We start from the raw sequence: 27,269 nt of genomic DNA, 5'->3' as shown, positions 1-27,269 counted from the left end.
AGAGTCTGTAGGGAAAGAGAGACACACTGATTGAAGTGGACTTTGGATCACAGCAGCAGAAAAAGTAAAGGTCTCTCCTTCTCCTCTCTTCTGTCCCCTGCAGGTGTCTGTGTCTGCTGTCTATCGTCTGTCCCGTGTCACCGTTACAACAGTGGAGCTCCGGCTCCATGGCCCCCGTCTCTCTCCGCTAGCGAGAGGTGAGCCAAGCTGGCCTCCCCAGCCCCCTCCTTGTCCCAGGAGCCAGAGTCAGAGCCTGAGCCCGACCGGCGGCACAACCACGAGGAGCAGTATGTGAGCGAGGGCGAGTACAACCAGCCCAAGACACGTCCGGAGCCTCCCGACTGCAGGGACGCCGAAACCATCACAGGTGCAGAAGAACTCAGATCATCCAAAAGTCCAAATATAGCAACAAAATTTTGAGTATGCAGCTCACCGTCTGGTGACAGTGTTGAAATTACTATTCTAATAAATCTTTTTTTAAATAGTTTTATTAATAAAGTATTGCTTTTTCTTTTTCTTCTTCTTCTTCTTCTTCTTAAAAAACGCAATTTTATATGTGCAATTCCAAACGTAATTTTTCAAAATAAAAGTTACTTTTCCACAATTTGCACATGGATGTAGCCATGCAATCAAAGTAAAGTGATACCAGTTGGTGAAACTAGTCTTTTACCATTCTAAGCTTGCAGTCATAATTAAGTTAAAATGCACAAGTGTTTCTTTTTGTTTTTAAAGTACAGTATTGCTTGTTTTTCAAAATATTTCACATTAAATAGGATGTGTTATGTTAAATTCCAGCTCCATAGTTTCATTCATGGACTCTACTAGAGTAGCTTTGCATGATTGACAGATCAAGACAATCCTGTGCTACTGGTGTAGCCCCTCAGCTTCCTTTAAGCCGGCTTTCACCTGATTGGCTGCTCCGCGTAAACATTAGCTTTGAACCCACAGGTGTCCAGGGGCCAGAGCCGTGTGCTGTCTGATGTCTTTATTTGAAACATTGGCTGTGTTTAAAACAGGTCCTCTTACCAAAAAAAAAGAGTCTTGTGAAGAGTTATCTAATTTTATTTTAGCAGAATATTTTTTGTCTCTGATTAAACGTAAACTTGCCTTTCAAATGTTTGATCAGATTTAATGTCGGCCATCACAAACCTGACTCGCTGTGGTCACGCAGGGAATGAGAAAAAACCCACCCGTCTCATCCACCCTCATCCCCTCTCTCTCTCTCTCTCCCTCTAATGTTCAGATGTCTGTAACAGCACTGACCTGCCGGAGTTTGAGATCATCAGTCTTCTGGAGGAGCAGCTGCCGGTGTACCGCTTGCGGGCTGACACCGTCTACGGCTACGACCATGACGACTGGCTCCACACGCCCCTCGTCGCTCCTGAGGCCAGGCTCGACCTGACCACCGAGCAGATCGAAGAGACACTAAAATACTTCTGTAAGTCTGCGCGATCAGCACTTTAAATGTTTCACACCGAGACAGACTGAAAGCAAGAAGGAAAAGCTGCCGAAGGCAATGATAATAGAACTCTCTACTTAAAGGTTTCAGGTTATAACTGCAGGATTAAAACTGAAACGTCGTTTATCAATATTAAAATTGCAGAAGTGTTTCAGTTGAAAAGCTTTAGAATACAAATAATTTTAATGACAGCAAAAAGTACAAATTGTAGTCGACATGCACTCAAATGGGGTAGATGTTATAAAGAGGTACTCGGGTGTTCTACTTGCCTTTATGGGTCTTTCCCTTAAAATCCTCTGAGAACCCCTCCTACATAGATGAACAAGACAGGTTTCGAATAGCTCTTTGATGTCTTTTATGAATCTGTTTGGCTTAATGCTCAAAGTTAAGCCATAAAAACATTTGGATACCAAGCCCTTTATTTCTGTTTGGCCCTGAAACATGAATGCATCTTCGTTTATTCTGGATAATTGCTGCGCTCCCCGTATATCATATCAGCACTCTGCTTAATTCGCTGCTTTATGAGTAGGCAGAAGAGGTTTATGGAGTAAGGACAGCGCTTTCTGCAGAGGCTTTCTCACATTAAAGATTAATGTGCAATATTAAACAATATTAACTCTTGCTGTCGTCGCATTACATTGTTCTTTGAATCTTTGATGGCATCTGTTTATAAAGTATAACCCGAGCCACCAAGCGTCCGCCATAAAATCTGTGCAAAATCAAACATGCTGATCATCAAGATGCAGATGAAGGAGGACGTGCAGCTGGTGGGCGTGACACAACACGATGTGATTGACATTTTGAAGATCAGATACATTTGAGTAGAGTGATCTTCAATAAGATGTTAATGTTAGATTTGGGTTGTTTGTTTTCTATTCTAATCTAGTCTCGTCTGTCTTTGTCCTGTATGGATAAAGCTGGTATTTCAGCTTCTGTCCACATGGTTGTCTCTAATAACCCAGTTTGAAAAAGTGGACAAAACGAAAATACGGCGTGTAAAATGTGAATAAAGGCAGAATGCACTGATCTGCAAATCAATGATAAATTTAAGTTAAGTTTAAACATTTCATTTTTTCTGCTATCTGTGTTCTCTTGTGGATAAAATATGGGTTTATGAGATTTGGAAATCGCTGCATTATCTTTTTATTCATATTTTCACTTACTTAATACTTTGGGAATTGGGGTTGTATAGTTGGTAAAATCTCTCCTATGGCTTTTGCAAATGACTTTTTCCTTGACCCACATGGAAAACTTGCACGATGGAAAGATGTGAAGAAGAATTTAGGTCATCTAATGAAAAGAGGAAGAATCTGACTGGCTTACTGAGACGTTAGATCGTGTCACGTGAAGGATGTTGTCTGAAACATTGTTGAATTTTTTTCTTCATTTATTTTGTGCGTATCTGAGATTGATTGGTAGAGTTATAATTTCTAAGATTGAGTTTTTACAGTTCAGATAGACTCATCCCTGATCTTTGCTCAGATGATTTCCGCTTTGACATCTTAGCATACAGCTAAGTTGTTTAATTGCTGAGGAAGTTTGATTACAGGTTGCCAGTCTATTGTGTTAGCAGCGGTGCTAAAGAATGAGTCAGAAGACAGAGGAAGTGAGGTAATGAAAGAAAGGTGAAAATGAGAGAAGTGGGAGTCACTTCTATTGACTCTGTCCTGGATAATGCATCCTCGCCTGTCCAATCATAACACAACTTCCACTTCACCTCCGCAGCTGTGGAACCAAAACGGATGCACACACGCTCTCTCTCATCTCTCCGCCTACCATGTTCTCGCTCCACCAACACAGGGACGTCCGTGTGGGTGGAGGGTAATATAGTCTGTGAGCCTGTGATACAGTAGCTGAGCAGTGGCATGAGAGAGACAGAAAGCAAATGGATCAGTGTTTTGGACCAGCGGTCGATTGTTATCAAGGCAAGTGGAGGATACGGACAGCAAGAGCAAAGATTAGAAAGGGATGAGTGTGGGCCGGAGGACTGCTCAATGTTAAGATGCGATCAAATGATTGGGATATTAGTTTCTTTTCAGCACTCTGATTTTTGTTGAATATCGTTGTTCCTCTTTGCTTCCTGACTGCGGTGGATTACAGGCTGCAGTCTCATCATTTCAGAGCTCCAGTAATGCAGAAAAGCTGTATTATTTCTTGCTGATAGTTTTGCTCCGGTGTTTGTTTCTTAGTTAGTTCGCCTCACTAAGATGACGCATGTCTCCTGTCTAATTTCCACGGCTATCTGTTGTACCCCTGTAAACCAGCGCTGATCACTATTTCAGTGCCATCACCTAAATTTGCTTTCAGAAATGGGAAGTTTTTGTGTTGTTTAGAGTACCAACAGGATTACAGAGGCTTACCATAATGGATTCGATAACTTTGTGCAGCACGTTATCGATTCGAGCTCTGAAGTCAATAATTGCTGCCAACCCCGCGGCAGCAGAGCCACACGTTGTGCGCCATGGAACACGACCCTTTCCCCTTTAACGCCTGCTCGTGCATTTCCAAACAGTGGTGATGGAAGTGTTGCACGCTATACGTGGTACATCCACTTCCTCTGAGTGTATAAATACTCTTTGTGTTACATAATGGGGCCGTTTTTGCATGCAGTCACACATGTTTGCAGATCACAACTCAAGTGATGGGATGACCAGAAGGTCATTCGGTGTTTTGATGTTCGGTTGGGTTTTCTTTTTTTGTTTTTTCCACAGTGCTATGTGCAGACAGAGTGGGCCAGATGACGAAAACCTACAATGACATTGATGCTGTCACACGTTTGTTGGAAGAGGTGAGGTATTTTAATTTTGCCAGTTCTATGAGGGTAAATTGAAGCTTTTCTTTTTTTAATCAGACCAAATGATAATGAGATGTTCCTCTCCTCTGTTTGCTTCTCCTACATTGCAACCAATAGAAAGAGAGAGATCTGGAGCTTGCTGCAAAGATTGGCCAGTCGCTCCTTAAGAAGAACCGGACTCTCACAGAGCAGAAGGAGTATTTGGAGGAACAAGTGGGACAAATCACAGAGGAGGTATGCCTCACAGAAATTTAGACCAGGAAAAAATGTTTTGGTGCTACAGGTGTTGAACAGTACCTGTCCTCCTGCAGGTTGCCCAGCTGCACCATGAGCTGAACCTCAAGGATGAGCTGCTGCAGTTTTACACCAATGCAGCTGAAGAGATCGAGGATGAATCCAGCAGCTCCCCAACGTTAGTTTCCTTTCTTAATGTCACTCCTAAAATGTGTGAATACTGTTACCATTTCACAGGTGTAAAAATATAACCTCACTTGTACTGGCTGTAAATTCCATGATAAAATTTGTGTTTGTCTCCTGAAGGGGTAAAAAAAGCAAAGTGGAAACTGCTTCAGGAGGCTTTGTGAGCGACACGCTCCAAAAGAAACTCAAAGAGCTGGAAGAGGAGAACCTGTCACTCCGCTCAGAGGTATCACACGCAGTATTGAGGAAAACACGGGAGGTGAGTTACCGAAACGGCTCAGATATTTTGTGTAATTATGGACGTCTACTCGCAGGCTAACCATCTAAAGTCAGAGACCGAAACTTATGAAGAAAAGGAGCAGCAGCTTGTGAACGACTGTGTCAAAGAGCTCAGTGAGTTTTGTCTTGCCACCAATTTCTTTTTTGGAGCTTCTGTGTGTGAAATTGCCTGTTTTTCTTTACACAACTCCCTCCGAGAGTTTGCATGCTGCGTAATATTTGAATAAAAACACAATGCAATCACTCTACAGTATATAATATGGCTGCAGCTTCCAGGGCAGAATATTGAAGCCAGAGTGGAAGTGCCTTAAATCTGGATTCTACTGGATGGCAAAAGCTGTGGTAGACTTCCAGTCCTATATGTAACTGTCCCAAAAGTCTACGAGAAAATGGCTTTATGACTTGACCTCTTTAAACACTTTCCTGCTGAGTTTGACTTGGTTTGGATCATGCTGGATAAAAAGTTAAGTCTGTGAAGGGTTATCTTTGGTAACAAACTCCAAGTTCAATAGCTGATCATTTTCACATTTTGTCGCATCTTGTCAAGTAGTTGGTAGTAGTTCGAGTTTGTTGTTTCATAGTGAGACTCTTTCTTCTTCATCACATCTGCGGCTTTGCAATAAAGTAACAGCGAAAATGCATCGTCAAAGCAGTACTTCAGAAATCATTGAGTGATGTCATGGTAGCTACATCAACCTTTTATATTGTCTATGGCAATGACGCAACTCATTTAGAATCATATCTTGTTACAACTTTATCTAATTTTTAATTGGATTTAATCAACATTTTTGAAGAGCAGACAACAGACTGAAAAATATATAGTGAAAAAATGTTTTTTTTATGGAAGGGTGGAGTGTCCACTCCGGGTCAGGGACAAGTTCCTGCCCCAAGTGGAGGAGTTTAAGTATCTCGGGGTCTTGTTCACGAGTGAAGGGAGCGGGAGATCGACAGACGGATTGGTGCGGCGGCCGCAGTGATGCGGACGCTGTACCGGTTTGTTGTGGTGAAGAGGGAGCTGAGTGTAAAAGCGAAACACTCAATTTACCGGTCGATTTTTCTCTGTGCTCTTTTTGAACTCCCTGTCAAACTTTAAGGGTTGTCCAGTCTTCAGATTTCTGCCATAGCGGAGGAACTGGCCCGTAAGACTGAAGACGCATCACGACAGCAAGAAGAGATCACACACCTCCTCTCTCAGATAGTAGATCTGCAAAAGAAAGCCAAATCTGTGAGTATATAAGCACACAGGTATATACTTTGACTGGTTATATTTTTACTGGTCTTGTCCTGTTTAGCTGTTTGCTCAGTCAAAGCTGCATTTGTGTGTCTAGTATGCAGTGGAAAATGAGGAGCTCTCTCAACACCTGCTGGCAGCTAAAGATGCCCAAAGGCAGCTCACAGCAGAGGTAACTTCTCTTTGCTTTCCAAGCTTGTCCCCAATCACAGTTTGTTCCCTAAATACTGTGAATGTGAGTTTAATTGCTGTGTTTACAATACAACAGCTCCAGGAGTTAGAAGAGAAGTACTCAGAGTGCATTGAGATGTTGCATGAAGCTCAGGAGGAGCTGAAGAACCTGAGAAACAGAAACTACCCTGCAGGAACCCCACGCCGCTATCACCCGCTGGGACTGTACCCGATGGTGAGTTACTGTAAAAGTGTGTGTGCCTCTCTTTGCTTGTAGGCATTGTCTTCCCCTCTTAAAAGTTTATATGTTGCAGGACTCTCTGGCAGCTGAGATTGAGGGAACGATGAGGAAGGAGCTGAGTCTTGATGACCCAGAGTGTGAAGAACAGAAGTAGGTATTCATGCATGCATACTAGATGCCAATTTCCAAACATGGGAACAGGTTTTGGAATTGTTTGATCAAAAGAGTTGGCAATAAGTAATGGACAGACAGTAGAAATAGCCAAAATAAATATACTACGGTGAAAAGTAAATGCATAAGTAATTGTCAAAAAAACTGATAAACTAGCCAGCATAGCTCACTAAAAGTCTTTTCAAAACTTTTTCTAAAAGTATACATAAGCAGTAGCGGTTTTTGATACAGGCGACACGGGCAGTTGTCCCGGGCGGCATCATGGTGGGGGGCGTACTCACGCTGCCCCGACATCAGCCAGCGCATATTGGGAATGGCATAGGCACCGATCGGTTTTCTATCGCCCATTTGCTGGGAGTAAGGGCGCCCTCCGTTTGCGAGGTGCGCCTGCTGCTTGCGGCACAGGAAGGAGAGGGCGGGGCGGCGGGGGATTCTCTGGCTTGCAACCAACTTGCAAAATAAAACAAAATAAAAACAAAACAACAAACACGAAAACACCAGACATTATGATACAGACTTATAATATGCACCGATGTTTTTTCGAAATTCTATAAAGTGAGCGCGAGAGTCCTCGGTGCGCCTGCTCGCTGCTGAAGTCAAAGTAAACTTTGTCATCTCCGCTACATACAGTCCAGTATATAGAGAGACGAGCCGACGAGGCTCCAGTTACAGCAGTGCAAGTAAACAAACAATATATATAAGAAGAGTAAGAAAATAAATATACACTTTAGGACCAGGGGTAAAGGGATCAGTAACAATTTAAAATTTATAATTTACAGTTTGATGATTTAAAGTCTCACACACAACCCGTCGAAAGGGGAGGGGGGGTGGGCTGCTTCCAAATAGAGCACATTTCATTGGTAATATTGTAAATCCAAGCCCATTGGGCAGGGATAGCTCAGTAGGTAAAGTGGTCGCCCCATGATCGGAAGGTCGGCGGTTCGAATCCACTTAACGGCTACCCTGAGGTACCCCTGAGCAAGGTACCGTCCCTACACACTGCTCCCCGGGCGCCTGCTTAGTGGGCTGCCCACTGCTTCACTGAGTGAATGGGTCAAATGCAGAGAAAAACAAGTAATTTCCCCATGGGGATCAATAAAGTATCCATTATTATTATTATTATTATTATTATTATTATCTATTCATGATTTGAATCCTGGGTTGTGCGAAATCCAGAGGGAGTGTTCGCCCGGGGCGCCAAACAGGCTAGCACCGCCACTGTACATAAGCATAGTATCTAGTCTAAGTTATGAATACAGTGTATAGGAGAGGAATGTAACCACTGTGACCTCACCTACTGAGTTTGGACTTTTGGAAATGTTTAGCTTTAGCATTAGCATTGTAGCCACTGTCATGTTCTTTTTTAGAAGCCTGAAGTTACCATGTCTGGATGAACAGGTGGTGTATTAAATTATCAGCTAATGCTAGCAGACTTTTATTTAGCAAGCTGTATAGCTAAAATACACAGACACTGTTAATTTGTGCTAAATACCAGATCTGATACAAGAGGAGAGGATTAGCTAAACTGCTAAATATCATTCTAGCTAAAATTGATAGCTATAATAGTTAAATTGTTAAAAAATAGTAACAAAACCTAATGGATACACTTATAATAAAGTAGTAGCTTAAACTAGGAAAAGACTGGTTAAAATGTAAAGTGTAATGAAATGAAGTGTAACTGATGAATGGTAATCATACAGAAATTGCTTATTAAATCGCTAATAATGGACACTACTGTCTATTAGCTGTCATGAAGTTCTGTGAAAAACTAAGCACACCATGTTAAAAGGGTAAGTTGCAGCCAGGTGCTTATAATCAAATGCACTTGATTAACTGATCATCAGCAAGTGTGGGTATCTCTCTTTTGGCAGTTTCCTGGTCTGTAGCATTCGGGTATGTGTTAACATAGTACTACAGTCTTCCTAGTTGTGGGCGTCCAAAAAAAATCACCCAAAGTTCAAACCATGCAATGCTTAAGAAACTGCACAAAAATCGAAAGCTACTTCTTGGACTCCACTGCTTTCTGGAGACTTCTGGTCATAATTCACAGCCATCTGTCTGACAGCTAAATCTTAGCATTAGTGACAATGATCCCAAGCACAGCAACAACTGTGCAAAAGCATGAAAAAGAAAAGAATCAAGGTTTTGTAATGATCCAGTCAATGTCCAGACCTCAACTCTACTGAGTTATGTTGCAAGACCTTAAGAGACCTGTGCACAAATGAATGCCTGGAAACCTCAATAAACTGAAGCAACATTGTAAAGAAGAGTGGACCAAAATTCCTCCACAACAATGTGAGAGATGGCTTAAGTCCTAGAGAAAACAATCGCTTCAGGTTATTACTGATGGTTCTATAAGCTACATGGAGTATTAGTTTTTGACAGAACTCCATAGTGTCACAAGAAAACTTTCTTTTTCACATGGCTATGGTGGATGGTGTTCTTCACTCTGATTGTTAGTCGCTTTAAACACTCGACTTAAAGTTGGGATTTGTTTAATGTTAAGAGTTCAAATAAATGTAACCTTGGTGAAGCGTTCTTGAGTCCATCTTTGGGAGTAACTTAGGTAAAAAGGTTTGTGAACCACTGTTGAAGAGCATCAGTATAATACTATGTTTGACTGTGTGCAGGGTCCATCGGAAACGTGTATTTGAGACGGTCAAAAATGTTAACCAGACAGTTCGTCAGCGTTCTCTGACTCCAACCAACTCCAACATCCCGGGTTCTAACCAGTCCCTGTCAGCTCGAACGTCACCCCAATCGAGTGGTCTCTCCACACCCCACTCCAGCATATTTGGAGGTGACCTTAGTGGAGAAAGTGTAGTCCTTGATAACCGAACGCAGAGCATCCTAATGGAGACGGCATCCAATCAGGACAGGTAAGACCGAGATAAGCTGCTGTCATCTGCATGAATCAAACTCAGTTTTCTCAAGAATGATTTTATTTTAAAACATTTGATTGATTTTTGTTCTGTCAACAGCACAGAGGGCCAGGAGAAGAAGGCAAGTGGGGCAGAGGACTTGCGGCTTGCTCTGCGTCGCCTGTCTTTGCGCCGACAAAACAATTTAAGTGAAAGGCGCTTCTTTGAAGAGGAGCGAGAGCGACGGCGGGGAGGGCACCCTGGACTCCACGATGCCCTCAGCCAGGAGAGTCTCTTAACCCCATCCGAAAGCATCATGTCCCTCGGAAACCTCCACCTCTGGGCCTCGCGAGGGCCCTACCTCCCCGACAAGCTTCAGATCGTCAAACCACTCGAAGGTGAGGTAGAAAGGGAGCACGGAACGAACGGCAAGGCAGGGAGGAACCTGGAAGGAGAGAGGCACCGAGGGGCCGGGGCAAAAAAAGGGAGCAGGCAGGGCTGGGGAACAGAGGGGGAGAGGAGGCAAGATGGCAGTCAAGGGGAAAGGGAGAGAGTGTGGGGATGGACGAGGAAGACTGGAGCTGGAATAGAGAGGGAGAGGGGAAGGAGGTGGGCTAGAGACCGAGCCGGCAGCAAGAAGATGAGGAGTGCGCAAGAGTGGACAGAGAGGCCCCTGTCTCTGATGCTCTTCAACTCTTTCTGGTCTCTGATGCATCATCACAAGTCTGGCAGCTTTGCATCTCCACACAGCTATTACAAAGAAACCCAGCCCAGAGGGTGGCTTTGAGCACTCATGCACTACACGGAGGAAGTAAGACGGAGTCTATCCAAATCACTGGCTGCTGCTCATGAACTGATCGGGGGCTAAAAGGGGAAACAGGCAGACCTTAGGTCTATACAGTGTGATAGAGTCACAGTAGTATTCAGTCAGCATGTACAATTAAGGAGCTGGTGTCTTAGATTTAACCTTAAAGAAGATTATGCTCATTTCCAGATCAGTGCCAAATATTTATTACTGGACTCTGTGCTAGATTAGTTTTATATGATTCACAGTTCAAACTAACCTTATTTATCTTTACTGAACCTTGGTACCGTTGTCAGAATCGGACTGTTGTGGCTTCCTGCCTGTTCTTTTTAAGGCGCGTGTTTTCTGATTGGTTGTCCCTCGCAAACAGAAGGTTTAACTCTACTGACAAACAGTGTTGCCAACTTAGCGAGTTTGTCGCTATATTTAGTAAGTTTTCAGATCCCCTTAGCGACTTTTTTTCTAAAAAGCAACCCGTGCCAAAGCGCTCATAGGCGGCGGATCGTCCTCACGCAGAAGTCGCCCCCAGCTGCTGTCAAAACAGGACATGTTCACCCAGTTGCGGCCCTAGCCTGTTTGGCGCCCTGGGCGAATACTCCCTCTGGCCAGAGAAACACACACACACACACACACACACATATATGAAGAGAGAGAGAGTATGCATTGTATGCAAACGGCTACCAAACAGCCATCATAATTCGTCATACAATGAGAACAGGAAGAATCAACAATTGACAATGACTAATGTTGGATTCTCCCAATTCTTTGAATCTTTGGGCTGAAGGAAGGACAATACTCGGTGTATAAATGCTCAATCAACAATCATTTATTTCCATACAATTCAACAATAAGAGCATTACAACGTCCGGACGGGAGAGATGCTACCAGAGGGTCAGGCACATGTCTCAAAATGGTGACGGGTTGCTCAGCTTTTTATAGTCTCTAGTGGCCCCCAGCTAGTCGTAAAAGCCAAAACATCACATTTTTTCTCTGTTACAGCGCCTAAGTTATGACCTCGGCAGTTGTTTCTCTGCTTTCTGTAAGGTGGGGGTGTGGAATGTGGTCTATCTATCTCCCCTGTCTTTAGACACAGAGTCTCCTGCTTACAACCTTCTCTTCATGATTCAACACTTAAGCATGTCAAGAAAACAGTGTAACACATTCCCAGCAGATCAAGGATACAGAGTGATGCACATTTATCTAATGAACTAATATGTGAATATGTTCTGTTAACTCAAAAGTATAATGAGAACTAAACTACATACAGCTCACACACTCTATATTAAAGGGTATAATGTGATCTACAGCAGTATTCTAATTCAACTACTTTGATTACATATATAAGGTAACATATAATAACAGAATAATCTAATACTAATTAATATTAAAATCTGTAACATAATGTATTGTTTGGAGTTTAGTCTGTTACTGCTACTATTTCTTCTTGGACCAACTGTAACACACATAATTTCCTTAGGGATTAATAAAGTATTCTGATTCTGATTGTTTCAGGATGACCTGCCATTATCCAATGACACATCTGCTTACCTGTATCATTTGCTCGTTTCTCCTCATCTTCTTTTCTATTTTTTCTAAACTGAGGACCTGATGGCTTTGAACTTTCTTGTCCATCTTCCATTGTTTTTAATTTTGCACTCCAGTATGAACACCCATCCCCCAACCCGAGGATCACCACAACATAACCTAACAGACCTACACCTTAGTTCACAGATTCACTTTGTCTAAGGTTTATTTCTGGGATTTCACACAACCCAGGATTCAAATCATGAATAGATAATGGACTTGGATTTACAACATTATGAATGAAATGTGCTCTATTTGGAAGCAGCCGGTCCCCCTCCCCTATCGACGGGTTGTGTGTGAGACTTTAAATCATCAAATTGTAAATTATAAATTTTCAATTGTTATTGATCCCTTTACCCCTGGTCCTAGAGTGTATATTTATTTTCTTACTCTTCTTATATTTATTGTTTGTTTACTTGCACTGCTGTAACTGGAGCCTCGTCGTCTCGTCTCTCTGGACTGTATGTAGCGGAGATGACAATAAAGTTTACTTTGACTTCAGCAGTGAGCAGGCGCACCGAGGGCTCTCGCGCTCACTTTATAGAATTTCGAAAAAACATCGGTGCACATTATAAGTCTGTATCATAATGTCTGGTGTTTTCGTGTTTGTTGTTTTGTTTTTATTTTGTTTTATTTTGCGAGTTGGTTATTAGATGCTGCTCCAGCCAGCCAGAGAATCCCCCGCCGCCCCGCCCTCTCCTCCCTGTGCCGCAACAACCCGCGCACCTCGCAAACAGAGGGCGCCCTTACTCCCAGCAAACGGGCGATAGAAAACCGATCGGTGCCTATGCCATTCCCAATATGCGCTGGCATGATGTCGGAGCAGCATGAGTACGAGTAAATTTTTATTTTTTTCCGATGCCCGTGATGCCGCCCCACTACGATGCCGCCCCGGCAAACCGCCTGTGTCGCCCGTATCAAAAACCGCTACTGTGTTCACCCCTACGCGTCCAAACTGCAAATGAATCGCGCATGAAGCCGCTGCTCCCGCCCTAACTATAACAGTCGGTTCTTCTTTTACTCTTACTTTTTGTGGATCACAAGGTTTAAAACTACTTTAAAAACACACACAAACAAACACAAAAAGTAACTCCGCCAGACTGCCTATTTCGGGTTACTTTTGCCGGTACCAAGCCTGGATAAAGGAGGAGAGTTGGAATTGTGACATAATAAAAAAACAATAATTGCTAAAAGAAATTTAATTTGTAGTTCTAAATATATCCTAAATGCATTTAGGCTGTTTTTTACTGACTTTATGTCTCTTCCACAATGTTATTTCTCTCTCCTACAACATAGTTTGCAAATACATAAGCATCACCAATTATGCTAATTAAGTGATGACGTCATTTAGCGACTTCTAGCGATTTTTAGGACAACCAATAGCGATTTTCCTTACTGAGGAGTTGGCAACACTGCTGTCAAAGTTGACAAAATTAAGGAAACCTGCTCTTGCTGGCCATTAAGAGAAGTCTGAATCGCGAGCTTCAGGGATTATTTGCACATACTCTGAGGTCTTTATATGAAACTTTGGCTATGTTTATTATGATATGTAATGGTATACTCTGTATGCAATAGAAAATAATGCTAAGTAGAATAGAACCACTCAAAACATGTTCCTTTGGCCTGTGCTGCCCTCTGCTGGTAATATTTTATACTTTATTTAAACTGAATCTATCCCCCGTGCAGAAGCCCTGATATTGTGGATTTGTTTATATGTATTCTTATATATTTATACACGTTGTTCTGTCCATATTCATTCGTAACTTAGAATTTTTTAAGCTTTTTCATTTTTTCACTGCTCACTCTGTCACCTCTTTGCTGTCTGTTTATTTTCTGCCATTAATCCATGTGGCTGTCTTAATAAAAAGATTCTCATTCTGCTTTGCTCCTCCATTTCATTTCCTTTTCATATCATTCCTCTGATAATCATAGCTTTCTGATATTCACCTTTCTCTGCCATCCTCTTCACTTATAGTATTAGCTTCATCTTCACTTTTTTATTGAATGGATGAGCTCTTTAGAGAAAAGGATCTAAAATACTTTTTGTTCTTAATTGCATGAATTACTGGCTGACACTCTGAGATATGTGTGTGCACAATATCGGTTTTGTTGCTGTTACTGCTAGTTACTTCTCAGTTACATATAATTCTTAAAACCTGTTAACGTAGGAATGCCTTTTAAAATGCTAACAAGTATTTTCAGGAGATTTAAGGTATAAAACATCTGCTGAAGGTAAAGCAGCCAGTTGAAAACGTTTCATATTCCCCTAAATGTTTTTTTGTCTGTGTGTTTGGAGATGGTGCAGGTGGAGTTAAGTACATTAAGTTAAATCCACTTCTCTCCACCAGGATCTGCCACTCTGCACCACTGGCAGCAGTTAGCCCAGCCTCACCTGGGTGTGATCTTGGACGCCAGGCCAGGAGTTGTGCCAAAGGGCTACAGACCTCTAGAACTAGAGCTGGAGCAGGTCTGTGTGTGAGGTTTCTCTGCGTGTATCTGTTGTGTTCACGCTAAACCATCTCCGTTGATTACATGTACCGCTGTATTGGTTTAAACGTAGGCCCATCCTCTGGTAACGAGAATCAAACCTTATCACCTGTAAAGCACTCCTCTCCCTTCCCTGCATGGCTCTTTGTTTGTGTTAAGGCGTACCCATGGGGCGGCTTTGAGGAGGATGAACCAGGAGAGCAATACTTCCAAAATCTTCCCACCTCTTCAGCTTCTGCCTCACCGGCAGTGGCCCCCACCTCCAGTACAAGTGACGCCAACCTCGTACAGCCTTCAGTCACCCTGGCCCCACCTTCTCCGCCCTCACCATCACCACACCTCAGCAACACCGATGGTCTGGGTGAGGACATATAGCAAATTTTCATTGACTCTAAATACATTATACTGCCAAAAGTATAATTAAGAATGGATTTCACTCAAGTTCATATGCGTGTGAAGGTGAGCAAACACTTCTGGCAGTATAGTGCATAAATACTTCCACATTGTTGAACATGTGTAAAAGGCTAAAATGTGGTGACTGACAGTGACGGGCTGTGTGTGTTTGACTTCCAGCTGCATACTACCCAGGTAAATGCATGGCTCACACCAGCTCCACTTACACCTTTACAACCTGTCGGATCCTCCATCCAACTGATGAGCAGACGCGGGTTACGCCAAGGTGAGTGGCATCATTAAGTGTCTGTGATCAGAGTCGACTCTTTGTTATTATTCGAGCCACCGAAAGTCACACATAGTGTTAGTTCAGGCAGGTGATGAGGATAACAGTTCTCACTATGGGCACACTCTTTATGCTCCTTTAGCCTGCCTATACCTGGTGCACATCTGCATGCTGCTTTGTAACCCACCTCCTCCCCAGCATAACCTTTTAATGCTACTCTACTCAGAGCCGGGGGCTTGTTGAATGCTTCCCAGAGCCATGGACATCGTTGCACATGGAAATATCTTTTTTCTTTTTAGAGTGACCCTGACTAAATTTATCTATAACTGACTCCTGCAGAGTTGAGCTTTTCTGCTAAAAATGGTCTTATAACGACGCTTAAAATGAAACTCTGGCTCTGAGTTTTCTTTGTATTATTGTAGGGTCTTTACCTTACAATAAAAAAAAAAAATCGAGTAATTCATTTTTATAAAAATTAGTAAATGTTTTTCTTCGAGAAGCTCACCCTTTTAGAAAGTTAAAACGGCACTTAATGCCACTTCACACACTGTAGTGACAAGAAAAATTAAGTGGGAAAAAACGAATGCAGTTCTTAAAAAAAGTCATTTAAATACGCCGTTCAGATGCATCATGTTTCTAGAAGCCGAAAGAGTGCTAAATGTGCACTCATTCTGAATTTGATTGGATCTCACAGGACGGGTCTAGGCAGGACACTTAGTCAGTTTTCTGATAGACAGTGGGAAGGTGCTGAATTATACATGCAGCTGCTTATATTTTGAACACCCGCTGTAGTTCTGGTTTTAATGATGAGACCATCTGAAAGTGTGATTTATATATTTATATTTTTTTGTTAACCTAGATGAAATCTTCTCATTCCCTCCAGTTTAAACCCAGTGCCTGCATCGTCCTCCTGTGTGATGACCAGCACTCTGCTGGGTACTCCTGCTGCTACTCCCTGCACGTCCCGCAGGCTCAGTCTCAGGCCCTCTGAATCCTCAACTAACCTCAGGCAAGAAACTGCATATTCTGACATTTTCCTTTTTATTTAAAAGACAAAGTAAAATCAAAAGATTGTTTTAGCTAATTTCATATTTTATATAATGTCATATTTAATTGAGTGCATAGAAAAAGTAAGTTTGCATTCAACTGCATGAGATCACAGACTAGTGGTATTGTAAGCATTAATGCCTTCCCTCTCTGTCGGGCTGAATGCTTCCTTTGGTTGACAGGTGTAGTTCCTTGGTTATAGCTGGCTGTTTATTTGGATAAATAATCAGCAGTAAAACTATATGCATTTGAGTTTGGTGTGAACTGTTCCTCTAAGAAAGGACATTATGTGTGTATTTTGTCTCATGTCTGTGCAGAGATGCTACACGCACCACCAGCACCTCCCTGGGGTTGGTACGTCTTCTCCAGGAGAGAGGAATCTCAGCAGCTGTGTATCACCAGAGCCAGGGCCTGGAGCAGGGTCAGGGCAGCGGAGGAGTCCTATTAAGCACCTCCATTGCCCCCAACCGAACACCTAATCCCGATCCTATGCGACCCTCGACCCCTCCAAACTCTCCCACAAGACAGGGAGCTTCAGCTGTGCCAAGCTCCGCTGGGTTTGACTTCAAGAGTCCTTCTTATGAGAACTTCCTGGCTTCCAAACCAGCCCGTTCCATCCTGAAGGAGGTGACAGGGGGGATGAGAGGCAGACAGCGAGGCAGGGACTGTGAAAGCCAAACAGACGTTAGCGTGGCCGTCCACAATCTGAACCTGGTAGACAAGGTGAAGCGTCTGGGTGTGGCTGGAGCCCCCGGAAGCAGAGCGATGAGCCCTGGTCCCATGCTAGGGCCTCTGGGTGGACTGCGTAGATCTGGCTCCCCTTTTGGACCTGATGGAATGAGGAGGAACCGGAGTTATCCAGGCATGGTAGGAGCCAGCATGGTCATGAAAGCCCCAGGGCCCCAAGAGTAGTCTGGATAGCTGCTGGCCAACAGGGTAGATGAGTAGGAGCCCAGCAGGGCCAAGGACTGGCTGTTGATCAGTCACCTGGAGCCCATAAAATATTTCCACTGTACAACAGCAACATGGCACTACTGACCTATTTCTAATCACAGCTACAGTTTTACACAAACACTACACCTCTGTAGTGCTTTACAGTGGTGATTCACGCTTGAACGAAGAGAAAAATAACTTAAAGGGTTAGTTCATCCAAACTACACAGCAACATCTTCTATACTCTCTGTGCTGTACTTTTGCTTTTGCGTGCCCAGATTTTGAGATATTGCTAAAATGACCGGACAGATTGGAGGCTCTTCTGTGTAAGCACTGAACAGTGACATTTAAAGACTTTCAGTTATTAAATTAAATTAAACGGTGATGACGAAGCTTACATTCTTTCTAGCTTTAACAGGTCTGAATTAAAATTTTTGCCAGAATTCCTGCCGAACTGAAAACAAGTGCTCCCACGTCACCTGCATTCATCTTCATTTTTATAAAAATTAGTGTTTTTCTTCGAGAAGCGAACTCTTTTTAATTTAATTATGTAAAAATTAAGGGGAAAAGGCTAATGCAGTTTTAGGGGGAAAAAAGTCATTTAATTATGCCGTTCAGGTACGTCATGCTTCTAAAAGCCAAGAGTGCTAAATGTGAATTTGATTGGATCTCACAGGACGGGTCTAGGAAGGAACACTTAGTCAGTTTTCTGATAGACAGTGGGAAGGTGCTGAATAATACATGCAGCTGCTTATATTTCGAACACCTGCGGTAGTTCTGGTTTTAATGATGAGACTAACTAAAAGTGATGGAGAGGCTCACCTTCTCTCTAGCTGCAACAGGTCTGAGTTTAAATTTTTGCCAGAATTCCTGCAAAATTAAAAACAAACACACCCACCTCAGCTTTATTTTGACTTTAACTCTTAAGATGGTAACTAGTTTCTTCCATGTCCGTGAGCAACAAATGCTTCTTATTAATCTAAAGTGGAAAACTGACAATATGTCTGCACCGAAATAAAAACACATTTACTTAAAGTTTTCTTAATCGGAAGCTAATAATATACATAAATATTTTGTCATTTTCTAATGCCCACGGATTGATCAGGAAAGAATTTATAGCATTTACATGCCATTAAGGGAGGAACCCTTAATGGTAGCTGTTCCCACCCTGTGGAATTGATGCAAGCAGCAGAAATGGGTCTCACTTAGAAATAAGGGGAGGAGCTTAGTTATTCAGGCCAGACTTGGAGGACTACTACTCCACATCAAAAGGAGGCAGTTGAGGGGGTTCAGGCATCTGAATAGGATCACCTGATGACAAGTCCTACCCGGAGGAGGCAGAGGATGTATGGATGGATGCACAAGCACCCCCTATGAAATGCTTTTGAGCATCTGGAAGTCTTTCCTTGTCATTGTTAGCATGTTGAGTTTTGCATGTAAGTCAAAGCACTCTTTATAGAGCTGCTGTAATCTCTGCTCACTCTCTAATATTCAGATATCTAAAATTCTGGACACACAAAGCCAGTTTTATGTAACTTAATTTCACATAATTGGGTGAACTGACCCGTTAAAACAGAATACACTGAAAGCGAGCTACTGAAATATCACTCGGATTCCTGCTTTGGAGACTGACTCTGCTGGCTAGATGTAGTACTCCCACTCTTGCCTTTTCTGAAACACATCCACAGAATCCCACGCACATCCAGACTCACACAGGTGCACTCTGCTAAATCTTCCATGCACTGGCTGGCTATTTGTAGTCACTGTAGCACTGAAACATGCCTTTCTACTTCAATACTAGCAGATGAAAATTTCATAAGTGGTTTTAAAAAAAGTACACCGAATTCATAAAATATGTCATCCTCTGTCTCTCTCTCCTTTCTTTTGAAGGGATTAAGTGTGAGTCTGACAAGTCACTTTCACTAAATCATCAAATAGATTTCACGCCAGTGTTAAAGGTACTTCAGTTTCATTTTCTAAATGGCCGTTAGACAGTAAAGCTGATGGTACTTCCACTGAACTGGAGAGATCAATACACTGAGGGATTGCTTTATCGTGGTTGGAAGCTTTCAGCTATTTTTCCCTTATTGTTTTATGGTTGAAGAGAATGAAGCAATACAGTGCCTCAGCCTTGTGTTTTGTGATTTTTCCCTTGTCATGCAGGTCCAAAGGCGCTCACGCAACCATAGTTTGCACTTGTGTTTATTTATTTTTAAAAATCCTGATTTTAAGATATCTTTTTTGTAAAAAATAGCATCGTCTTACAGACTGTATATATATACTGTTCACAGTCACTATAATGTCATGTGTAGATGAACCATTATTTGTAGTGCTTTAACCAAGAACCACACATTGCTGTAAGTATCTGGGTGAGCATGTAATCAGGGTTTTTCCAAATAAAAAGTCATCAAACAATCATTTATTAATAGGATTTCGTTTCCCTTTCTGTGTGATGGAGTTTTAAAGCATGACTCAGAATTGAAGAGGGGGTAATAACGACGTAAAGAAAAGCCACACACGCAGGAAATGATTACTTGGCCTCCTCCAGCAGATGGTGCTCACAAATAACTCGACACGCGACGGCGAGGATGTGTATTGCGTTCATCTGTCTGTCTACAGTCATCATCCATTACCCATTCACCATCTGGATCTCGTGGAGGGGATATGACGAAGGCTGCTTATTAAACTTAGGCTGGCCACAGGTGAATGAGAGGTGAGCAATAACCAAAAAATGTCACAGTGGCAGGCGGCGAGTCTAATTAGAAAAAATAAACTGGTTTCAAATGCCAGTGACGTCGCTCATGTCAGATATTTGTCATCTTACAGAAGCATTTTGATAATCTTATTTCATAACCTTATTTTTGTTGGATGTAATGACACAGCCCCAACAGATGAGCTTTGGTACCTGTCATATACCAGACGAGCTCATTTTAGGTGACAGTGGACAGGATGTCTGGAAGCATCATTTTTATTCAATAACTGACACCCAGACTACTCTCACAGGATTTAGTGTTTATTAAAGGCTTGGGGTATTTGTTTGTTTTTTAAAATTTACCATACAACATTGTTTCTCTGTAATGTCTTCGCTTAGCCCCTGGATTGCAGACTGCTTGGTGGTCTTTATAAATGCTGGGCTATGATTGGTTGTTAACCGGTTCAAGTGCTGACATTCAAGCCCCTCGCAGTAGTTCCTCTTGAAAGTCAAACACCTAAATAAAAAGATTTTTTTCCTGTGCATGTTTCCTTTTTCCCACTCGAATGTGGAAGAATGAGTGTCTGGACCTGATTTGTGCAGATGAGTGGGGGAAAAGCACCTAAAACAAACAAGATGATATTCTCGAGAAATGGGATTAGTAGCTTTTCCTGATTGCAAAGATGTGCACTACAGTGAGTGAAAAGATTACTTATTGATGGGAAACATCCCTCTGAATTTTTGATTCAGTAGCATCACACAATTGCTGCAGATTTGTCTGCTGCACATCCGTGATGGGAATCACCTCTTCCACCACATCCTAAATGTGTCTCCTTAGGTACTTGCCTGAGATTTGGTGACCATAGAAACCATTTAAGTGCAGTAAACATCCGGTCATGTTGAAGAAAACAGTCTGAGATGATTTGAGGTTTTGAGACATGGAGCTGTATCCTGCTGAAAGCAGCTATCAGAAGATGCGTACACTGTGGTCATAAAGGGATGAACATGGACTCGCGTAGGCTGTGACGTTTAAACAATACTTAATTGATACTAATGGACCTAAAGTGTGCCAAGAAGATATCCCCCCCCACCATTGGATGGATCCATGCTTTATGTTGCTGCCAAATTCTGATCCTGTCATCCGAATGTTGCAGCAGAAATCGAGGCTCATAAGACCAGATGACATATTTCCAATCTCTTGTTGTCCAGTTTTAATGAGTTTCCTCAGTTTCCTGTTCTGTGACATTAAGTGTGGTCTTCTGCTCGTGTAGATGATGAAGGTTTGACGTGTTGTGAACTCAAGGATGCTCTTCTGCATAACTTGGTTTGTAACCAGTGATTATATGAGTTACAGATGCCTTCCTATTAGCTCCAAGTAGTCTGGCCATTATCCTCTGACCTCCGGCATCAACTAGGCCTTTTCACTAGAGAGCAATGGCTCACTGGGCATTTTCTCTTTTTCAGACCGTTCTCTGTGAACTCCAGGGATTGTTGTGTGGGAAACTCCCAGTAGATCAGATTCTGAGCAGCAACAACCATGTCATGTTCAAACTCCCTTAAATCACCTTTCTTCCCCATTCTGATGGTCACGTCAAACTTCAACAGGTCAGCTTGACCATGTCTACATGCCTAAATGTTGCATGTAGTTGCTGCCACGTGACTGGCTGATTTAACATGTCGGTTATAAGCATTAAAAGGTGGCTGATGAGTCTACGAAGATATTAAAGACATGTGTGAATATAAACTGCAATAAAGTCATTAACAGACATGCTTTTAGCAGGAAAATGAATACAAGCTATAATTATTTCAGGCTTTATTATTATTTTATATAGTAACATATTCAGAATACGTTACTCTCATTGAGTAACGTAACGGAATACAGTAAAAATACATTTTGGAGCATGTGTTCTGTAATCTGTAGTGGAATACATTCTAAAAGTAACCTTCCCAACACTGGTCCAAAGATATCCATGTTAGTGTTACTGGTGGCTGTAAATTGCCCAAAGGTGTGAAAGTGTGCATGAATGGTTATTTATCACTTTGAGTTCATCTGCGATGGCCTGTTTAAGGTGTACTGCTCTGGAGGATCTGATTGAACTTCTATTGTATTAATATTCCTTCCTACAGTCCTTCGTTCTTTTTAACTGTCACTGCTTGAACCATGATCACTGGGTAGCAATAGCTACCAAGCTAAATAAAACACAAGAGCTATCTTTTTCCTATTTTAGTTACAAAACTGAGCCTCTCGTACTGGGAAATTTACCAGCTGAGCCATTTATATATATTGTATTCAACTTTCTTTATAATTATAAATTAAAATTGCAACCATTAATAACAAAAGTATGCTAAAATAACAAGCATTACAGGAACTACTTAATGAGTCCTATTAGCTAACTGGCCCCTGCCATATGTATTCTATGCAGCAACACTAAGACATCTTTCTAACAGTTCAAAATGCGTAGCTATCCCATTTTATGATCAGCGTCTTTGCTGCACTGTCAGGTGGTGGTGCTGTTAGATGAATCTGCGTTATGTAAGCTTGGAATCGGAGCATTTTGGAGTTCAACTCCAAACATCAGCGGCATTAAAGACTCCCTATTTTGCCACAAGCCCTTTTCTTTTAGACGCCTCTGAAATGTGTTTCAAATGACAGATCTGAAGTCAAAGGAAGGAAAGTTTTGGAGATGGATAGAACAGAATGAAACGCAGCATATTCAGCCAGTTTCAGGAAGAGCTCAGACCATCTGCTCATCAACGTGGCTGGAACTTCATTAAAGCCTCACGCCTGTTCCTTTCATCACTGTGTGGCTTTGCCCATAAACAAAATCTTGTCCATACAGGAGTGGTCAAATTGCCTAACATAGGATATGGTAGGCTTATGGTAGGCTTTGACCTTTTTTATTTCTGCACTGACAGTTCTGAAACCACACACACATACAGATGTGCACGATACAAATGGAGACATTTACAGCTCGTTCCACTGAAGCCTTTAAACCTTTCCTAAGCCTTTTTAGCTCTGTAGCCTTTCTGGCCTCAGCTCTTTAAACAGAAGGCTGAATCGATTCCCATGGATTGCTGTGAATCTCAAGGCTCTGTAGGTTTTTGCTTCATGTGCGACCTCAGTCCAAGCCAGTGGCTTTAATGCCCAAAACACACACATACACAGGCACAGCAAAACCAAACTTTTCCCCCCAGGGTTTCCCAGCCCACTTCTCTGAATAATTCACCAAACCTGCTTTGTTCATCGATCGCCCTCTCCACCTCTCACTCACAAAGACACATCTTTCACTTAACACACACAGCCAGGAGCAGCATAATGGGCATCATTCATTATAATTCACCACCACTGTGGCTATTGTGTCTGCTAATACTTTCTACAGGCTCAACTTTATAACCCTTTGTAACCACTGGTATTGTTTTCAAGATCATTTCAAAGAAAAGAGCCAAAATGTCAAGTAGACTGGAGTAAACAATATGACTAACTGTCAGTGCCAAGCTATCAAATCAGCTTTTCTTTTTGCCTACATTGTTTTCACAGCACGCCAAAATATACCAGACTCCGCAAAAGCCTTTCCTGCCTCTCAAGTAGAGTCAAAAGCAATTATTAGGATTTAGATTCAGACCTGCTTTAATAATTCAATTGATACCAGTTTCCCCCAGACGCTTCAAGCCATTTCAATATTTAGCATAGACGTTAAAGCTCATAACGATCTTGCTGTTCTTTTGAAGATATTTTTGAACTTTCTCCAGCTGGCTCCCTAAATGATACGCTCTCAGACTTTCATCTCCTTTGTGCTGCTCCAAGTTGTCCCTTTATGTCAGCCTTAGACGTTTTCTCCTTTACATTCATCATATTCTAAAGACAACATCATTACCCATAATTCTTCATGTCCCTGCAAGGTTTTTTTTTATTATCCTGTCTTCCTTTTCTCACCCCAACCGGTCGCAGCAGATGGCCCCGCCCCTCCCTGAGCCTGGTTCTGCCGGAGGTTTCTTCCTGTTAAAAGGGAGTTTTTCCTTCCCAGTTTTGTTGTGATTTGGCGCTATATAAATAAAATTGAATTGAATCTTCTGCGTAGGATGACCTCTGTGTTCGCGTGATTATACAATGCTTGCAACGCACTTCTCTTTCCCTTTAACATAAGATTGATGTTATAGATTTTTTAACAAAATACTAATAAATATTCACTGTCCACCAAACTGTAGTGAAACTTGAAAGAGTGCAGTGCAAATGAGAAGTGAAACAAAAAAAGTGTCATGTCTTGTCGCTGTGACCAACAAATTCCAAAATATGCAACTTTTACTTTGAAGGCGAACGTTCTCTGTTTTCAATTGGCGCTATACTTTTTACAGATTCAGTGCAGCTTTGCAAGTAGTTGGCAAGTGTTTGCAGTCAGGTTGGCATCTTGCACGCATGCTATTACTGACTGCGGCAACCTGCTTGTGACAAAAGCAAATGCAAGGAGGTTTTGGTGCAGCACCACATACCTCTTTGCGACCAGTTTCACATTAGAGTCTGCCAGCAACCTCTGCCAACCACTTGCCAACCTGTTGCAGAATAAAAACGTCTGCCTAATTACCAGTGAGTCACTGACTGGTCTCTAGACCTATGGGCCCTCAGCAATTTCTGTTATTGTTAACAACAACTCACAACCAGTCAGGTAATGCATATTTTTCAGATAGACATCGAAGTCCAATCTGGATGACAAACAATGGTCTGAACTACACAGGAGACTATGTTATTTAATTTAATTCAATTAAAATGCTCTAAAAGGCACTAACACTACAAACATGGTGGAAACATCCAGTTAGTGAAGGTAACAGCAAGTACACAGCTGTCAGCTGACGCTAAAGCTGCCTATGTCAGAATGATGCTAACCAAAGCAGTCATTTTGCCATCTCCCAGTAATCAGGAGGAGTAGTTATTTTACAAAATCACCAGGGAGAAACCATCAATAGAGACCAATATTGTTTTTGTATGAGGGTGTAAACATGCTGTAAAGCTTGTAAAGCTGTGTATTTTAACATTTAACAGTCTCTGGGGATCGGCTCATTTTTAAGCCAGCTTCAAATGGCCACTAAAGGAGCTGCAGTAGTTCCAGCTGGCCGCTTAGTGAAAGTTTTTTTTTCCTGAAAACATGTGGCTGCAAACCAGTCATCTACTGCTATCACCTGCTAACATATCTTAGTTATCAAATTAGCTACACATTCTCCCAAGGACCAGAAATGGTGAGCATGGGCTCCAGTCAACAATTATATTTGATTTATTAGGGGACATCAAGTCTGAGTGAAGTGTACGCTATATATGCTGTATTGCATATATAATTTATGCAATTAGCAGTAGTTTCTTACCATTTAGTTGTACTTGCTTACAGTGGATTAGTGTTATAATATTCTTGCAAGTGCAAGCAACTTCACTGCAGCGGGCCTTTATTCACACAGTTTCATCATGTGTATGAAAAAGAAGAAAAGTAGAGAGCAGTACAGTGAGGAGAAAAGTCAGATGATAAAAGCATATATTAGTAAAAGAGATGAGCCAATGTTTGCAGATACTGAGATCAGAAATGGTAATTCAGTGTTGGAGGGAATGACAGACCCCAGACTCCCAGCTTTGATTTACTCCACCCGTCACACCAAGGCCATGGCTACAGTCCAGTTGTGGTCTGTATCTTTATTCTTTAGGCAGAATCAGATAGTAATTGTCTTTCTCTATCACTAGCTCCAAGGGACTCACTTTCGGTACTTCATCCTGAAGGTTCAGCTTCACTAAAAATGCACTATAAATGAAAATAAACAGCTTGCTTGCAACAAATTAGTGCTTTTAGCTCAGTTTATGCTAATATTTAAACTTTGCTTTCTTATGCTCAGGCTCATGTACATTTTGCATACCTACTTTCATTTAATATTTTAATAACTCGTTTTTCTAAATATATACAATTACACACTGACAACTGAAAAGAATAATTGTAATGTTGCTTTTTAACCTTACATAAAGATTTTCTTAAATGTTATTTCACATATGCAGCATTTAATAATAATAATAATGGATTGGATTTATATAGCGCTTTTCAAGGCTCCCAAAGCGCTTTACAATTTACAATTTACAATTTAAAGTTGCAGTCAGTCATTTTTAAGGTTATTTGACAGAAAAAAAGAGTATTGTACTGACAGATATAACATAATTATGTATTACAACACATTGACGTGTTCTCATAAACTTAGAATCCATTAAAAATGCAAAGGAGAAGGCGCCAGTTAATGGAAGCCACCATGTTGTCCTGACATTCAATTCAATTCAATTTTATTTATATAGCGCCAAATCACAACATAAGTCGCCTCAAGGCGCTTCATACATGAACTGACAGGAAGCCAGCTAAACAACAACAACAGCTAACATTAAGGAAGCTAATGTCAGGCTCGAGTGTGCTAAAAATAACACTTTCCCTCTGATAGGCAGTTTGATTACATTCTTATATTGTATGAGAGTTTATTCTCTAAGCATCCAAGTTCAACAATATTAGGTCCAATAACGACAGTTTCACTAAAGGCAGCTAAAAGATGCTAACAGATGCTAACAGTAGCGAAAACAACAGCATTTACTGACAGAGAAGTTCAGGATATCCTCAAAAATTCACCTCTTTATTGCTGTAGTTGAACAGAAGTGAACTTCACTGACTCATCGACTCATATCAGACTCCTCCAGAGTAAATAATGTCAGCTGAGGTAAACAGCAGACTAACAGTCTACAATCACTACAGCCACAGTTGTTTGTCTTACAGTGACCGCCATAGCTAGAATTATGGATTTAAAATGGGAGGGGTGAGAAAACTGAATTCAGGAGAATGCAGTCTACAATCTACAAGCATCTAGTGGTGACATTTTACACACTGTGCCTTTAAACTTTAATTGTAGTGAATGTATCATGTGGTTTCCAAAGTTCTGGCCATGAGCAGGGATAAGGTTTAGTTAGTGACCATGACCAAGACGACTCTGAGATTTTCTCGGACTCTGAGATTAAAGATTTGCTTTTGAGTTGATGTCCAAATGTTAATAAAAATAGTGTTTGCACTAGCCGTGCAGTGTGTTGGACATCTCTGTCAACTGATATGTAATGTTGTTGTTCATTTAACTACTTTTAGCTTTCTACAGTAAATAAATAAAACCTTTCATGATCACATTTTTCTGAGTTGATTTATCTTAAACTCTAAACTAACATGCAAGCAGAGCTTGCTTACTTTGGAATAGTGTATTAAGTTTGAGTTTTATTCAACTATCAACCTTTGGCTCTTTCAAAATGGAAAAGCTCAAATCCCCACTTCCTTTAAAGAACACTTGAGGCTAATGTGAAAAACCAGTCTTTCCCCACAGACTGCAGCGTTAGACTCCAACCTTCAAGTATCACATTAACATGTTCA

The 27,269-nt window shown here is 41.6% G+C and overlaps 1 protein-coding gene across 2 annotated transcripts; it reads left to right on the top strand.

Moving 5' to 3' along the window:
• Positions 1-212: 212 nt before the first annotated feature.
• trak1b (trafficking protein, kinesin binding 1b) lies at positions 213-19,565 on the top strand. 2 transcript variants are annotated; one of them, XM_080862720.1, is made up of 18 exons: positions 213-367; positions 1,244-1,438; positions 4,171-4,247; positions 4,371-4,487; positions 4,565-4,665; positions 4,794-4,899; positions 4,988-5,066; positions 6,047-6,177; positions 6,281-6,355; positions 6,452-6,589; positions 6,669-6,745; positions 9,397-9,645; positions 9,748-10,025; positions 14,365-14,483; positions 14,663-14,864; positions 15,077-15,182; positions 16,066-16,191; positions 16,547-19,565. In XM_080862720.1, the coding sequence occupies exons 3-18, from the start codon at positions 4,197-4,199 to the stop codon at positions 17,139-17,141; spliced, it is 2,550 nt and encodes an 849-aa protein (XP_080718846.1). In that variant the 5' UTR covers positions 213-367; positions 1,244-1,438; positions 4,171-4,196; the 3' UTR covers positions 17,142-19,565. The 2 variants fall into 2 exon arrangements, with proteins under 2 accessions (XP_080718846.1, XP_080718845.1); XM_080862719.1 differs by lacking the exons at positions 213-367; positions 1,244-1,438 and adding an exon at positions 2,779-3,384.
• Positions 19,566-27,269: the final 7,704 nt, after the last annotated feature.

This window comes from Rhamphochromis sp. 'chilingali' (genome assembly GCF_963969265.1).
Source record: "Rhamphochromis sp. 'chilingali' genome assembly, chromosome: 17".
NCBI classification, from domain to species: Eukaryota; Metazoa; Chordata; class Actinopteri; order Cichliformes; family Cichlidae; genus Rhamphochromis; species Rhamphochromis sp. 'chilingali'.
Note: the sequence above shows the minus strand (reverse complement) of the source record. Positions and strands in the feature narration are given on the sequence as shown.

What these genes read in the sequence shown, in the direction of transcription:
- trak1b (XM_080862719.1), top strand. Translation starts at nt 3,345, where the DNA reads ATGGATCAGTGTTTTGGACCAGCGGTCGATTGTTATCAAG. An exon ending in TCACACGTTTGTTGGAAGAG is followed by an intron (nt 4,248 to 4,370) that starts GTGAGGTATTTT and finishes TGCAACCAATAG; the next exon opens with AAAGAGAGAGATCTGGAGCT. An exon ending in TAGAACTAGAGCTGGAGCAG is followed by an intron (nt 14,484 to 14,662) that starts GTCTGTGTGTGA and finishes GTTTGTGTTAAG; the next exon opens with GCGTACCCATGGGGCGGCTT.